General features: G+C 53.9%; 1 protein-coding gene across 1 annotated transcript in view; it reads right to left on the reverse strand.

Annotated features, from left to right (window-relative positions):
* The window catches only part of RGMA (repulsive guidance molecule BMP co-receptor a), a 44,783-nt gene that overhangs the window by 16,725 nt on the left and 10,989 nt on the right, over positions 1-17,069 (reverse strand). Inside the window, exon 2 of the mRNA XM_047738333.1 lies at positions 9,531-9,646. Coding sequence (XP_047594289.1) covers positions 9,531-9,646 — 116 coding nt within the window. The remainder of the gene's footprint in view (positions 1-9,530; positions 9,647-17,069) is intronic.

Consider the following 17,069-nt stretch of genomic DNA (forward strand, 5'->3'; position numbering starts at 1 on the left):
CCCCAGGGGGAGAGCCGAGGGGCCCTCCACCCCCCATTAGAGTCATCCTGCCGCACCCTGTCTACTCCGCTAAATCACGGGCTGGAGGCCACCCCAGGTCAGGAATCTGAATGTAACCTGGCCCAGCATCAAAAGAAAAAGCTCTTGGCTGCGGTGTCACCTGCCAAAGAAACCACAGAGGGGCTGATTTTTATGTACCGTATCTTAAAAAAAAAAGAAAGAAAGAAAAGCGGAGACCTTAATTCCAGGCAGGAAGGCTTGGCTTTTTCCTGATGTGAATGTCCAAGAAAGGAAGCAAGGAGAGGAGACCAGGCTCTGCAGATCGAGCTGCCCTTGGTGCTTTCGGGGTGACAGAAGCCGGCGGCTGCCCCCTCCTTGCCTGGTACCCGCAGACGGCAAAGCGGCCCCTTCTGGCTCCCCGGCCACCTCTGGTTGGATCCAAGACCGCCCATATGAGCAGAGCCAGGGGATCAAGAATCTGATGGGAACTCAGCTCCCCTGAACTTCATTTCCATCTCAGCCGCTGTGTCATTGGGCAGAGCGACTCTGGGGCCTCCGGACTTGTGCCACTGGGGCGGAAACTCCTTGCCTCTCTGTGCCATCAACTTCATCAAGATCACTTTATCTAATGGTCCCTTTGTGTCGCCATCCTCAGCCTCTGGAGGACCCCCCAGCTGGGGGGTCACCCCATCTTCCCCACCCCGCACTCAAAGCATCTTAGCAGATCTGATGCCTTTTTTAAGTACCCCCCGAACCCCGGGCTCTGCTAGGTCTCGGGGCGGGGGGGGGAGCTGGGGGCTTCTATGTGCAAAGGTAACATTTCACTTCTGGGGGGAGGTGAGCTCCAGACTGCCTCCTTTGTGGGCTGAGACGTGCCCGCGAGAGGAATGAGAGCCCCACTGCTGGCCTGACTTAATTCCTTCCCTTTCAATAGTGACCCAGAGCCCCTTGGAAACAGCAAGCTGGGGGCAGGGAGCTGGGGGGGGGGCCCGCCGTACCCACCCGGGCAGGAGGAAAATATTTACGCACCGGGGAGGCATTCGCTGCTTTCAGAGACCTCCTTTGAACTGTTAATCAAGCCCAATCTTTCGGAATAATAGCCTGATTATTACTGCCCTGTTTGCATAACAAAGAAGCCCAATAAAACTTATTTCACTGTGCGCGGAGGGGGTGTGAAGGATCGCCCTGAGAAACGAGTCTCAGGAATGCGGGGAGCCGCTCCACGGCCAGAACCCAGGAATAAAGACAATGCAATTTGCCACCAAGAAAAGCCCAATAGACCAATAAATTACCCGCGTGCAAAGGGATTAGATCGGGTTTCAGTGGCTGTGTGGGAGGGGTGGGGTGAGCCGGGAGAGGGGGAAAACCTGCCTCCTCTTAAAGGGGTAAGTCTCGTTCGGAATACAAGCCCCATGATCCGGTCGGTTTTGTCCGACTTGGGGCAAGGCGTCGGGGGTGGGGTGGGGGTAGGGGTGTGTGTGTGTGTTGGGGGGGCTGTAGCACAGCAACTGCCCAGATTCATTTACTTGCTCCAAGTTCTGGACTCTACCAGGTGCTTCAGCCTGTTTGGGGCAAGTCCGTGGGTTTCTCTGCTCAGGTGCAAGCAGCTCCCAAACTTCTAGAAGGCAGAGCAAACACGTTTCACGTGAATCCTGAGTCGCAGCAAAGATGGAAGGACGGAGGCAGGAGAGGGTACCCGGGGAAAAGCATTTCATCCCGGTCTGGAAGGGCAAGTGGGATTTGGCAGGTGACGTGGGACAGAGGTCTGGAGGTACATTGGCCTCGGGAACAGCGGAGGTTGGCTGGAGCCGAAATACTAGTTGGTTGCTGGTAGCAAACGTCACCGAGCTCCAAAGCGCTTTCCTCAGCAGTGTGGGGGGCCAGGGGTCCCCCAGCTCCGTTAGATTCCGCCACAAGGGGGCGCTGGTATCACCCCACCCTCCTCAGAGACCTGCCCCCACAATTCTTCTAGCCTTGGTCCCCCACACCCCAGGGGGACCAAGAGGCTTCCTGCGGCATGCGTGCCTCTGTGGGCCCTCGTGGCCTTTCCCAAGGTGCTCCCACAAGCACCCAGCAATCCCCTAGACTCAAGTCCCTCCGTGGAAATACTCCCTGTGGTTCTGTTCTGCCTGGACCCTGCCACCCCAGCCTGATTTCAGACTCTGATGTGGTTGATTGTGGGGAGCCCCAGGAAAACGTTCAGGAAGTGCGCGGCATGATCAGAATACTATTTTTAGGAGGTGGTGGCTTTCTTCGGGGTCAAGCAGACAGAGTCTGCACAGAATGGCTTAAAAGAACAGGGCCGACCAGGCCTCTGTGGAAAGGTCGCCCATAAAGCCAGAGACCTGGTCCTGTCCCTGCTCACTCTGGGCCGCGGAGGCACAGAGCAGCACCAAGGGGAGGGGCAGCCTGCCTGCACCCAGCATGGGACTCTGGCTTTGGCCTCAACAGCTGCCCGCACTCTCTTCTGTCCCCTCAGCAGGGACTCAAGGACGGGGCAGCGAACGGATCTGGTGCCAGGATAGGGCACACTCGGGCCTGGACAGTGTCCTGGAGTCTCCTTGAGTTCAGAGATGCCCGGGACCTGCCCGGGATCATCGTGGCGTCACCATCGGCCTGTCGGACACCAGATACCTCAAGCAGCACACCCAGGTCCACTGCGACCCATGAAGCTGAGGCAGGAGGCACTGCCCCCTCATCCCACCCAGCCATGCAGGCCAAGTTGCTACAAGAAAGCACGCCAAGGAAAAGGGCACAGGTCAGCTTGCCAAACGGGACACCCTCCCACCACCGATTCCGCTGGGGCCATGGGGAGCCTGATCAATGGCAAACGGGGAATTCAAAAAAGCACCTGTCAGCTGAGGGCTCCTCTGGGTAAGAGGGGCCCATGCCAGCCAAGGGCTGAGCGGGGAGCGAGATGTCATGCCCAGAGCATCTTGTCTTAGGGCATAGCATTGAGCTACCCTGAGTTCCACAAGAAGGGCGGTTATGGGCAAAGACATCACTTTTCCTATATAAACGAAGCTTTCAGGTGTGCAATTTGGTCTTCCTGCTTTGAGGTATAACCCCGTTTCCTGAGTTTAGGGGCTGGCTCTCGTAATGATAATTTTCCATCCTGGCTCTGCCTCCAGGAACCCTGGGCTCATCTGCTTGGCCGCTCCAGGTCCAAGTTCATTTGAAGTGGCTTTTTCGCCCTCACCGCTGTCCATGGGCAGGCCTCCCTCCTCCACCTTCCTCATGCGGTGGGAGGGCAAATGCACGCCAGCTGGGCACACGCCCGGCTGGCGCACACATGTGTGAGCCTGTGTTCATGGGCCATTCCTCAGCATGGGAAGCAATAATGGGCTCCTTTCTGCAGGGACCTGGGTGCAGACGAACCACTTTAATAGGCGTCTATGTATTCCGACTGCTTGGGTGAAATGGTGCATGAAATGAATAAATAAGCAAAACCCAAAAGACATAAATCTGACTTGGGAAAATTTGCACAATGACAGCCCTGCCAACTCGTTTTCCTGACCTATGGCTGGGTGGCATCTTCTTCTTTGAAATACTAAGTGAGGGAACGGATAGGGAGCAGAGAGGGCCCTTGGGAAGAGGCAAAAATGTTAGGTCTGCAGAAAATGTGGTCTCTCCTCATTCTACTATCGAATAGCTCCTGATTTTGTTCCTTATTTTTTCCCACCTTAAAGCCTTATAGGATCCATAACACAAACTCTCAGATGCCACAAAACAAACTTAATGGGCTTGTTTACTCAAAATTGGGGATATGGATAAGGGGAGGGGTCTGTGTTCTCCCTCTGGCTCTGTCACTAGCTAGCTATGTAATGTCAGGCAGCCTCTCTGACCCTCTGTCTCCTCTTCAGGGCAGTGGGAGTGATGACGTTCAGTGAGGAAGGGGTGGTGAGCTCAGGAGGTGTTGTATTTAAAGCATTTGGCTTTAATGAGTTTTAATGAGCTCCTGGTGTCCTGTGACCACTCCATAAATGAAAAGAGGTTTAAAAAGTATTGTTCCCCATTCAGATGATCATACTTTGGAGAGAACAACATAAGTTATTATATCTCCGAGGATGTGCGTAATCTTTGTGCGAGGTTGGAATTTGGGTTATTTTCATTTACTTACTTATCCTTTTCGGTTTTTAGATTTAAAAGTGAGGGTTGTTTTTATAACCAAAAAAAGTTATTTTAGAAAAAAGACTGGGATAAAAGAAAACCCGTGGTCTCTGTCTCTTGGGAGAAAATAAAACAGAAATACCAAAAACCCAAGGGCCCTACCATTCCCAGGATCGCATGGGTTGTACTCAGGGTGTGCAGCAAGGAGAAGGGTATGAAGAAACAGAAAATGGGGTTCTGCCCTTATTGAAAGAACTGGTGATTTAGGAGAGGACAAAACCCGAAGACCCACGAAGCAATGATGCTGCGAGGAAGCACAGATGTCTTCAGCCAAGGGGACAGGTGTCTAGGTCATGGGAGGGATGGCACGGACCCCGAGAGACAGCACTGAACTTGATCGAGAGGGCATTTCCATTCCAAAATGGGCAGTGGCATGAGCACGGGGGTCCTGGGGGTTGCCCACAGGGAGGGCATGGTGGGGTGGTGGCAGACTATGTCTGTATGTCTGGGGGGCAGGAGTGACCTGGGACCTAGAGATTTGCCAGAAGCCATGGGAATGAGACCTGGGAGAAGCTCGGGGGCGGGGGCCAGAAGTCAGAGGGTCCTCCTTTTTGGATGCTCCAAAGAAGGCTATAAGGAGGCACAAGTTCCCGAGCAGGGCTTTTAGAACAACTCATTTGGGAGTGTGCACGGGGGTCGGGGGGCTGGAGAGGGGGCTCCTAGGGCTGGCCAGCTGTTGTAGCAAGGAGACAATGGGAACAGACAGGACAGGGTGTAGGAAGGAGACCCAGCCCCAAGCACCTGGACTGAAGGGACAGGCCCACTGTCACACTTGTCACTTCACCGTTCTGGGCAGTTTAAACAGACTGGCCCCGGGGGCAGGAGGGGAGGAATCTTAGGTGAGCCACCACCCTGGTATGTCCAGGACTGGGAGGGTTTCTAAGGACAGCAGACGTTCAACTTTCAAACTAGAAATGTCCGGGGTATGCTAGGATATGTTGGTCACTCTAGAAGAAACCGCGCCTTCAGTTTTCTGCAGGTTGAATTGAGCCAAGCATGGGAACAGCATGGTAGTCAACCACTCAGTCAAAACAGAAAGTTGGGGTTCTCCGCCCAGTTCTGGGCCGGGCATTGCATATTTCACCAAAGGGGATTTTTCGCAGGAACCACGTGTCCCCCAGTCTAAAAACTGGTCCCCACCTCGTCCTCTTACCCCCACAGGGTCCCGGGACGCCCTCTTCCCCATTGCACAGAGCGTCCTTATCTGAGCTCATGGACCACCTGTCCCCACTTCTCCATTGAGCTCTGGGGTGATTGCTAGCAAGTACTTGAACCTTGCAGACAGGTTTCCCTTCTTCAGCCACAAGACCAGAAAGCTTCTCCTTGGGGCGCCTGGGTGGCTCAGTGGGTTAAAGCCTCTGCCTTCGGCTCAGGTCATGATCCCAGGGTCCTGGGATCGAGCCCACATCGGGCTCTCTGCTCAGCGGGGAGCCTGCTTCCTCCTCTCTCTCTGCCTGCCTCTCTGCCTACTTGTGATCTCTGTCAAATAAATAAATAAATCTTAAAAGAGAAAGAAAGAAAGAAAGAAAGAAAGAAAGAAAGAAAGAAAGAAAGAAAGAAAGGAAGAAAGGAGCGAAATCCTCTCCTTATTTCCAGTTCACCCTCAGGGCCTAACAGGTAAACCGTCCATAAGATCTTACATCCGGCCTTCCTGGGAACCAAGGCTCTGCTGTGTCACACACCGACCTGCTAGCTGGCTCCGCTGTCCTCTGGCTCCTGCCACCAGACATCACTTCATTCTCTCCCTTTGGGACACTAAGTCCCACTGGGAGAACAAAAAATGTGATAAGCAAATTGACTTGCTTGCACATTTCTAAGCACCGGCTCTGGGAGAACTTTTCTCATCCCTATAATGACACAGATGCCCTTGGACGCTGCAGACGGCCCTTGGTCTCCACAAGCCTTAGTTTCCCTTTGAGGACTGATATTTCTGTAACCGGCGCAGTTCAAAAGTAAAGGGAAAGGAACAAGGGGAAAAGACAGGCAATAATTTTTAGAAGGGCAGTCTTCACACTGGAGGGCACCTCAGAAGCCCCTAGAGGGCCTGGCAGGTTACAGACTGCGGGTCCCACCCTGGGGTATGGGCTTCGGTGAGTCCGGCGTGGGCCCAGAGCTTGTCTGGGTCTAACCAGCAGCTCCCGAGGGAGGTTGAGGCTGTGGGTCCAGGCACCAGACTTGAAGAACTCCTGTGCGAGTATAGACCACACCCACCCATCCGATGTTGATAGGAAACAGGCCAACAGATCTACAACCCTTTGACGGGTTTCTCTTAGCAATCTCTTTGATGAAGTCACGGTGATTTAGAAGTTTAAGAAGCATCTATGTATCTCTCCCCCACCCCCGTCCCCAGCTAGACGCAGCCGTTGGTCCATCCCCAACCACGGTGGGCACAGAATGGTCTAGGCACACAGCCTTGCAGCCTGAGGACTACCACAGAACCCTTTCCCATCAGGAGGCTGGGGATCCGCCAGCCATGCTGGGAGGAGGGTCCTGAAGGCTGCTACTGAGTCAGGAACCCAGCAGGCATGCCAGGGGGCCACGGGCACTGGGCGAGTCCCTGTAAACACTCTCCAAAGACACATACCCTCTCAGTCTACAGAGATTAAGGCATCTTTCCCCACATAACTATGTCCAATTTAATTTGCACTCCTCTGGGTTTACTCCTGGCAACCATTCAAGCTAACTAGCGCTGAACAAACCTATTCTTTCCTGAGCCTGCTCAAGCTAGATTCCACCTGTCTTCAGTGGGAGAGGCCCCTGCAGGCAGGGCCCCCGGGATCTCCACGCCTTACACTTGCCAGGGCTTTGGGTTTTCTCCAGCTCCCCGCTGGCTCTCCCTGCTCTCCGTCAGACCCACAGCTTCTCGACTTCAGTCCAGAGGAGCCTCTCTGCCATTGGGTCCAAGAAGAGGATAGTCTGTCTGTCTTTCGCCGCGAAAAGGACCCATTTCATCACTTAAGAAACTTGTCTTCTGACCCAGATTCCTTGCGTGCGCAAGCTTTTGGAGCCCCCGGTGTATTTGGAAGCTCAGATTTCAGTAAGGTGGGCAATTTTGACTAAATGCAGCTGTCAAGGCCTCAAATTAGAAGAAACACGAGCCAGTTGGCATGACGGTGCTGCGGCTATCTGTTCTATCTGCCAGGTTTTAGTTACCAGCCTTGAAGCCAAAAATGAAATGGGCTTCTAGGAAACAAAAGTGATGGAATGTGTGTTGTGAATTATATAACCCACCAGCTTTCCTGGGACCGCGGTGGGGGGAATGGTTGGGGGGAGCAGTGTGTGGAGGGGTACATTTAAAAATAAAGATCTTCAGATGGAGACGAGAAATGAGCAACAAGGAAAACACCACCACTGGGGTGCTGGCAGCTGCCTCCTTGGGAGTCCCGCCGGCCCTCCCTTTCCTCTCCCCAATTCCAGCAGTTAACAAGCGCTGCCCCTTTAAGAGCGGGAAGGTGTTGTTTTAAGGGCCTCTAAGCCCCCGTTCTCAATTTCAGCTCCAAGCTGAGATCACATCCCCCAAGGCAGCCAAGGGACAAAAGCTATTTATCAACCCATCTGATAAAACTTCCAACGGGCTGGATCTTTATCTAGACCAAACTGAGATGCACACCCGGCAAAGTCCTGCTCCTCCAAAAGGTGGATTTCTTTTTAAAGAAGACTGTCCTTTTTATTATTTATTATTATTATTCTTAGTTTTGGGAAGAGAATCAAATCAGCCTTTCAGCCAGGCCCTACTGTAAAAGGGGTAAAGGCCTTTTAAAAGGTGGGTGAAGGGGGGAGGGAGTAGGCCACTCGTTGCTGGGTTCACTATATAGAGGTATTAATATTCCCCAACCGGGGCGCATGAGGGTCCAAGGTCTCTTTGGGTCACTGACCCCCCCCCACCCGCCCCCATCTCGTCATTGGCCCTGGCCTCCCCAGTGGAATCCAGAGCTGGGAGCAGGTTGTGGCTCACCGTGATGCCCTTGGGGCACGCAGCTGCTGACTGAGCTGGACACGCTGGACTCCGCTGGCGCCGGAGGCCCCCCGCAACCGGGCTGGGGCAAGAAGGTAAACTGATCGCCTGTCCCTTACCGCTGCCAGCAGCGTCCGCCCGCCGGCAGCCCCAGCTTACAGCCAGGCAGAGCCCGGACTGCCCAGTTCTGCCAGTTCCTGAAACCCAGTTGGCTGGGAAGCAAAACAAAACAACCCAATCCCAGTCTAACCGAAATCTTTCCTTGCAAAGAGCTTGGTTGTGCGCGGGGGCTGCGGATGCGCGCCGGGCCGCAGAGGCTCGCACTTCTGCAAACAGACACCTCGGCACCCCGCAACACAATGGAGCCGGACGAGAGATCCCGCCTTGCATCGGGGACCATTTGGCCCGTGACACTGGGTTTATTTGTATTTTAAGCAAGAGAAAAAATGGGTATAAAGGATTTAACTGGCGTTTCCAGGCTGTGAGTAGCATATGGCCAAAATGAAATAAAGTTTTATGAAACATTATAAAGAAAACAGACTGGGGATTTAAGTTTCGTGCTTTCCCCCTCCCCCCGAAAGGGGAAAAAAAAAAAAAGTGAAGAAACTGGAGCGTTTGGGAAGGAACAAATGCTTCTCTGTGGAGTTGGTCTCCCTTCCCCCAACAAAAACAAGAGGTCCGGGCTCGGAGGAATTTGAAAGCAGCGATCTGCCAAAAACATTGTGAAAAACTATGGGGGATTCATTGGAAACAGATGGCTTTTTCAGCTTTAATTCTGAAATTCTCTCCCTTTCTGACACAATAAAAACAAACAGGGGGCGACGCGGAATGTTATCAAACAGGAACCCGGGCTCGCGTGAGCCTAGTCGGTGGGCTTCCCCGCGTGGGCAGGAGCGTGGGGCGGGACGGGACAGGGTCCCGGAGGAGGGGGAGGCTGGGGACCCCCCTGGGACCTCAGGGGCGGCCCCGGCTCCACCCCTGGGCACCCAGCAGGTTCGCACTCTGGTGGGCGAGCAGCGGGAGAAAGTGCCCCCCGCCGCGAGTCCGCGCTCCGTCTCCCTCCCCCCTCCTTCGAGGGCCCCTATGGGGCGCGTCCCCGGCACCCCCTTTCTCGGAAGGAGGAAGGCGCCCCCGGCCCCTGCTACCTCCCTGCTCCGGCTCCGTCCCGTGGCAGCCGGGGGGGTCCTTCTACCCCCCCCCCCCCAACGCCCGGGTCCCCGCGGGCATCCATCGTGCCCTCGGCGGGGCGCGGGAGAAACAAAGACGGGTGGAAATGGGAGGCGGGGGTCCCGGGGACGCCGGCGAACTTCGGCTCCGACCGGCTCGCAGAAGTATGGCCGAGGGGCGGCGGCGAGGCCCGGGAGCGGCGACCGGCCGTCCCCGCGCGCCGGGGGCAGTGGCTTACCTGCCGGGAAGCTGCAGAGAAGGAAGGCGAGGGTCGGCCAGAATCCCAGGGCTGAACGTCCTGCCCCTCTCCCCATACCCATCCATCCAGCTCGGCCTGTTACCACTAGCCTCTCCCTGGAAGAAGAGTTTAGAAGAAAAGAAGAGGAAAATAAATCACGCTGCGGAGAAAGGGCAGCCTCGCTCCGCCGGCGGGAGCAGCGAGCCGGGAGGCTCGGTCCCCCTCGGCCGCGGGCGCCCGGCGCGCCCCCCCCTCCTCGGGAGCCCCTCCCTCGCCCTCCCTCCCCCGGGTCCCCTCCAATGTCGGCGCTGCCCCGCCGCCCCAGCCGCCGCGCGGCCCGCCCCTTAGCGCTCGGGTTTCAGCGCGGCCCGCGGGGGTTGGGGCGGGGGACGAGCTGGGCGGGGACCGGGGCGGTGGGGCTCCGACGCTGGCCGCGGGGAGCTCGGGAACCCCGGCCCAGGGGGTGCAGGGTGCGCCCCGGCTCCCCGATCCCCGCGGCAGCCCAGACCGAGGAGGCCCAGCGCCCCCGGACGGCCTGCAGAGCGCCCCCCTAATCCAACCTGTAAATATCCAACCCAAGTAGAAACTGCGCTTGGAGACAAATCCCAGGACCCGGTTCCAACCAGACTGCCGTCCCGATGCCGCCAGCCACACCCCCCTGGTTCATTCCTCTCACTCAGAATTGCCCCCCTACCCCCCCACCACCCCATGCAGGAGGCTGGAAAATCCGCTTCTGAGTTGTCCGAGGGTGTCCGGGATGGCCCGCTGGCTCTCAGCCGCCAACGCACCTCGAGGCTCCCTCCCTCCGGGACCCCGGGCCACCCACCCCGCCGGGACTCTAAGCCTCCCGCATCCCCTTCGCGCACCTCGCTGCTTCCCCGGTACTTGCCCTGGCTGCAGTCCCGAGTTGGGGGCCTGCGAGCCTGACGGAGGCCGCAGGACGGCTGCCACCCCGGAGGAGGTGTGGATACAGCGGTCTCTGCGGTGCGCCGGGCCCGGCCTTCTGGGGCTGCCAGGGCAAGGCCACCAAGGCCGCTCTTGGGAGGGCATCGGGGTGGCGACTTCCCTTAACTCAGTCGCTTATTTTTCCAGGAGAAAAATGTCTCCTCCCCAAGGTTGCCTAGGACCTGCGGCTCTTCTGCCGCTGTTGGGATATTTAAGAGACTGGCAACTTTCCCCGAGAAACATCTTTTGGATGGAACGCAAATAGGCCAGAGCAAGTGTTTTTGCGTGGAACCAATCCCTCCCTTGGCCCCCCTCACCTCTCCTCCAAGCCTACTCATCTGGCTCTTTGGAAAAAAATTCTGAATTTTTATCCAATTTTGATGTTTCTCTTAAGCACTATCGCAGTCCTCACTTGCTGAAGGCCACACAGGCTGCAAGGCTTCGCCTGTGCTTAGGACTCTGTCTGCCAGGAGGGGAGGATAGCTCTGGGGAAGCAGGCTTTGGGCAAGGGGAAGAAATCCCTATGTCCTGTGAAGTCACAACTCAGTCAGCCTTCTAAATCTGGCTTCTGCAAAACAGGTGAGAAAGGGGGCTACTGTTTCAGCCAGCTGTACCATGGGGCCATAGAAAGCTGTGGTCCCCTTGGAGCAAACAAGCCATGAAGACAACTGCTCATCTTTAAAGTTGCACTGCCCATTTCCCCCAAAGAGTGAGGTCACCACCCAACAGGCTCTAAGTATCATTTCCCCAAACTGGGGATCATTTTCAGCTCTGATTTGTAAAATGCTAGGGTTCTGTCGGGTGGAAAGTCCAGCACCTCCCAACCCAGGGCTCTCCTGGCATTCTTCTAGAACGCCCCCCCCCCTTGGCCAGACCTCACGGTTTATTCCAGAGAATCCTAGGACAGCCCTGGCCCACTGAGGCAGGCACAGAGGCGCCTTTGAGGTCCATCCATTAATACCATTTGCGGGATTGTGCCCTTCCCAGTAGTTCTAAAGCTTCTTGCTAATGAGAGAGGGGATCCTTCAGCAAGGTAGCCCCCACAGTGACTCAGCCACAAGCACTGCTGGGCTTGGAAGACCGGACAGCCTTTCCAGTGTGGTCCTTGCCTGAGGATGGACCTTTGGAAGCAGGACTTAGAGCCTCCGTACCTCAATTTCATCGTCTGTAGGGGCAGGCTGATAATATTGTCACCCTGAGACTGCAAACAAATACAGTTTGAGAGGGGCACCGGGCCATGGGAACGCCCGAGCTCCTGCTACAAGATTGGCCGCCATTTTGTGAGGCGATCCAATTCTTATGACGTAAGTCCATGATTTAGGAAAGGGATACAGACGGCTTCCTTTTTTTTTTTTTATCCTCACGAGGAGAGATGTGTGAGGCTATATTTGGACATCACGAAAGTAGAGATTTGGCCTTTACATAGTTTAGACTATCAAGAGAAAGGCAGTCTCCCAAAAGAGCAGTATGGGGTCATGTTGGCCTTGAGCAATCCATCTATACTGGCCAAACTAACCAGCTTATTGACAATTCTGCAGGTCTTTGCAATAAGAAATTCTTGGAACACCGGGTTATGGAACTCAGCACTCTATTCGCCAAAGAAACTCACTTAACTCAAAGCGTGGCTGACTTCTTATAAACAGTTCCTATTATAGAACGTGGCCACTTCCGGGTTCTCCCCTAGGTTGTACTCTGAGGCTTGGGTTAGAGATCTCCCCTTGTGTGGCTCTAGCTCCCTATCACCCAACATGGGCTGTGTCGGGCCCAGCACTGAAGCCTTGCCCCCCAGCCTCCATGGTTAGACAGTGGGGCTGTGTGGCGGAAGGGCAGGGCATTTCCGAAAGACAAGGCTCTACGTAAGGCTGAAGCTCTCTCAGAGACAGGCAAGTTGGCAGCTCCAACTTTCCCTTCCTCTGGGTACACACAGGGTGTTCCCACATCCAGGGCCTGAGTCCTCGGTCAATAAGTGCATATTCAGAACTAAGGCATGCTAGATTTGCGATGATGTGGATGGAACTAGAGGGTATTATGCTTAGCGAAATAAGTCAACCAGAGAAAGAAAACTATCATATGATTTCCCTGATATAAGGAAGTAGAGAGGCAAAGTGGGGGGCTTGGGGGGTAGGAAAAGAATAAATGAAACAAGATGGGCTCAGGAGGGAGACAAACCATAAGAGACTCTTATTGTCACAAAACAAACTGGGGGTTGCTGGGGGGAGGGGAGGTAGGGAAAGGGTAGTGGGGCTATGGACACTAGGAAGGGTATGTGCTATGGTGAGTGCTGTGAAGTGTGTAAACCTGGTGATTCACAGACCTGTACCCCTGGGGCTAATAATACATTATATGTTTATAAAAAAATTTAAAATAAAAAGAACTACGCCATGCTAGTCCCTAAGGGATAAAGAAATAAATAAGACAGACCCTGTCTTTGCACTGCTGGTAGAAACCAGTATTAGAGGAAGGTGAGGGGTGAGTAACTAACAGCCCAGGGGAGGCTTTACCAAAAAGGTGGTGTGTCTCGTGGGCTGTTCTGAAGGATTTGTTTTTAGGAAGACTGACAGTAATCCTGGCTTGCGTTTTGACGCGCTCTCACATTATGTCAAGTGCTGGCTAAGTACGTTTCTAGACTCTTTAAGCTAAGGTCTACGGCCATCCCCATTTTGCAGATGAGAAACTGAGGCTGAGTAAAGTCAGGTGTTCACCCGATGACTGGCTACTAAACCAGAGATCTGAGCACCCCAAGCCCACACCTGATGTGCTGTATGAGCGTGCCATTGATTCCTGCAGTGCAAGCCCGCGTGGGGCAGCAAGTCACGGCTGGACGACAGATCACTTAACAATCACTGTCAATAAAACAGAACACAGACTCTGGCAGCGGAGACACAGAACATGGGCATGAGGGGCCTTCAGCCCAGGATGGGGTGCAGGGTGGGGAGGGAAGTTTTCCAAGTGTGCAAGAGTGCTGTGGGGGGTGGGCGGAGGTGGTGGGCAAGGGAAGGGGAGTAGGGTAAGGATTCCAGGCATGTTCCAAAGTGTGACCTGCCCCAGGAGCTGGACAAGCCAGAGGATGAGGCTGCAGGGAGAGCAGGGGTTTGTACAAGATGGGCTGGGGCGGGGGGGTCCATTTTTAGCACCTGGGAGCCCCTCCCGAGGTCTCAAGAAGAGGAGGGAGCAGTCATACTGCCCAGGAACCATTCCAAAGCAGCCGAATCTGAATCCCTGGGTAGAGCCTGGGCATCAGCGTTTTTTGTTTGTTTGTTTGTTTGTTTTTTTAAAGATTTTTATTTATTTATTTGACAGACAGAGATCACAAGTAGGCAGAGAGGCAGGCAGAGAGAGAGAGAGAGAGAGGAGGAGGAAGGAGGCTCGATCCCAGGACCCTGGGATCGTGACCTGAGCGGAAGGCAGAGGTTTTAACCCACTGAGCCACCCAGGTGCCCCTCTTCATCGTTTTTAACGAGCTCTCCCAGGTGATGAAATTGTAGGGATTTGCTAGGTTGGTAAGTCACATCATGCGTCATTGACCCTGGGTGCCTGCTAAGACTCAGGCCGAGTCCATCACTTTATCCTTTTAAAGTCAAGGCTGCTGAGACAGATAACTTAACAAGCACTTTCAATAAAGCAGTGACTGGTGCGTGACCCGGGCTGACCGATCAGAGTCGGTCCTGGGCTGTGGCTATGGGGGAGCCCCTTCCTGGTCTCTGATTCCAGAGAATGGGTCTGCAGGTAGCTACCTGATGGGGAGGCTGGTGGGTATGAGTGCTGGCAGGGGAAGCTGTGCTGGCAGAGTTAGCACACTGTTTTTACTAAAATTGCACTTTATCAGGTGAGCTTTTCTGGGGCTGATGGAGATTTTCAGGGCTCCCATGCCATTCCAGCATGTGATTCTCCCTACACCTCCTCTGAGTTATAGGAGTACCCATTCCAGCTGTGGGAGCCAACAGAGCTCCTCACTTTGCTGAAACTGATTTGATTGAGGATTCTCTCCCTCGTGTGCACAGACTCCTAACAGGGAGGGAGCAGATGGTCCAACACCGGTCCCAAGAAGTCCTTCCACCGGCCTCACAAGCACAGAGGTATGTTGTCAATGGCGTCTAACCCCTCATTCATTTACTGGTAACATTTCTTGAGCCTATTCTCATGCCCTCCACCCCCACCTGTGAAAACATTTTGGCTGTGCCATGTCTTAAGGAACTCAGTTGGTTCAACTGACAACTGAGCGTGGGACCCAATCCTCTTTAATTGAAATCAAGGTTGACTTCAAGTTCCTCTTTCAAACTCCAAGGGCTCCTGTGGGGTCTGGTTGTCTCAGATTTGATGAACGAGACCTCCTTCACTCTCCCCATGTGTTGAGAAGCCGGAGCTGGTGTATTACATAAAGAATCTGCAGATTATGACCTGCTCTATGAGGGGGCACAGGACCCCCCTCCCCTGCCACGGGTCAGCAGGGGGTCCCCTCAGCATCCAGGCTCCCACTTTGGACAAGTGAGACCCACAGGGCTGTTTCTGATTGAAGATGCGGTTTCAATAGCCCACATCAAGGAATTAGAATCACAAGATTTATTACTAACAGGTCCCGGAAAGAGTGGGATTGGTGGGGTGCACAGGGAGGCAGGTGAGGGGCAGCCCTCCATCCCAGGTTGAGAGAGAGCAGGGGACAGAGAGCAGGGTAGCAAGCACCCACACCTTACAGGGTGGTGGGGGTGGAGGTCACTCCCTTTTCTTGGGCTGAACTCTAAGGGTTAATTCAAAATGTACCCTGGAAAAAGCAAGGCAGGGAACCCTAAATTTGAGTCCTGACCTAAATGTCCAGGGTGTGAGTAGGGTTCTCCTACTGTAAAATGCACAGGCAGCAACTTGGAAAAACTAAGGTTGTTTTTCTTATCGTAGTGAAATTTTTTTAAAAGATTTTATTTATTTATTTGAGAGCGAGCGAGCCAGTATGGGCAGTGGGGAAGGGCAGAGAGAAGGGGAGAAGCTGACTCTCTGCTGGGCAGGGAGCCCAACGTGGGGCTCGATCCCAGGACCCTGGGATCATGACCTGTGCTGAAGGCAGACACTTAACGGACTGAACCACCCGGGTGCCCCTTCACCCCAGTAACTTTCAAGGCTTAATAGGCTTTGACCATATCATCTTTTTGGCTTCATTTTTCCACACTGAAGAACAAAGCAGTCCAGCTTCTCAGGCAAGTCTTTTATCTGGGTGGTGACTTTACTTACCATTCTACAGTACAGAGATATTTTTCTCTGGGGGAAAGTCATAAAATCCCCAGGTTTGGGTCTAGCCTGGGGAGAATCCTATTTTGGGCTTAGCTCCCAAAGCAGTTTCTGGAAGTATTCTGGCACTTTCTGAACACGTAGTCCTGCATGGCTGTTAGCAAACGAACATTTTGCAAAGATCCCCAAGATCCCCTTCTGGGCTGTAAACAGGCTGGACGGAGTCCATTTTGTTATCGTTTGGATGCTGTGCTCCTAAATGCAGTAACTGAGGCTTCAATGTGTATTTTCTTGCTAACTCATAAGCGTGCTCTGCCGTCATCCGCCATGTGTCTGCTCTCCATCGGCAGGCCTGGAACCATCCGAGCACTCGCTCCTTCAGATGATCTATGGACACTGAAACGAAGTCTGGGAGCCCCAGTGATCCTTGGGGATCCCCACTGTTTATAATTCTCCATCCAGCAAAGTACCTGTTTATCCTATCTTTTGTTTCCTCTCTCTAAGGACAGTTCCAATCTGTGGCGATTTCCCCGCACATTCTGGAGCAACTTACTATTGCGAGTGACCCCTGGGGTGGAACCTTCTCAGAAGGAATTCTGAAAGTCTAAACATAATTCATCCCTGGTTTCTCCCTCGTCTCCGGCCCTGTTTCTACCTCCTCCAAGAATGCTAATAGATTTCTCCGGTTTCATGTTCTCTTCTCAGAGAGCGTGCTGTGCTCTGTCCAGTTCATTGGGATTTCCAAATGTCTTGGTGATATTACATCTTCACATGTATTCCATGGAGTGGCTGTTAAGAGTGACCCTTCTTAGCTGGGGGAGCTCCCTTTGTGGGCAGGGGGCCCAGGGTGTACACCCTTGGGCGCAGGCCCAGTATGGAAGGTCACTGCCCATTCTGGCCATCAGGACATGGACGCCATCATTAATTACCCCTGCTCCCTTCCCTCTAGATGGTTGGAGGGTAGGAGGCCATAGAGTTTCCCTGCTGTTTGTTTCCGTGATGATTGAGGAGAGGACCTCTCCCTGCTCCTCTTCTTACAAACCATTTGTGAGTCTTGTCCTTAGGCTGGCATGAAAGACCCCTTCCCTGTAGACTTCAGAAAGCCTCAGTGTGCTCCCACTTTGGCCAATCTTGTCTTCTCAGCTCTTGCCATTGGCTTCCTTTGTCCTGTGTGCACACCCTTCCATGTGCTTCTGTGCTCCCTCCCTCACCCGGAGGGATGCTTATTTTTAGTAATCAAAACGTGGAGACTTTATTCCAATACTTTAATGGTGTTCTGAAACACAGGTTCCCCTGGCATTCCAACAGCTCTCTTTAGAAACTGAAGAGGCATCTCACTTTTTCTCTGAAATCTTTCAGATGGATTTAAGACACGTC

This window comes from Lutra lutra, chromosome 7 (assembly GCF_902655055.1).
Source record: "Lutra lutra chromosome 7, mLutLut1.2, whole genome shotgun sequence".
NCBI classification, from domain to species: domain Eukaryota; kingdom Metazoa; phylum Chordata; class Mammalia; order Carnivora; family Mustelidae; genus Lutra; species Lutra lutra.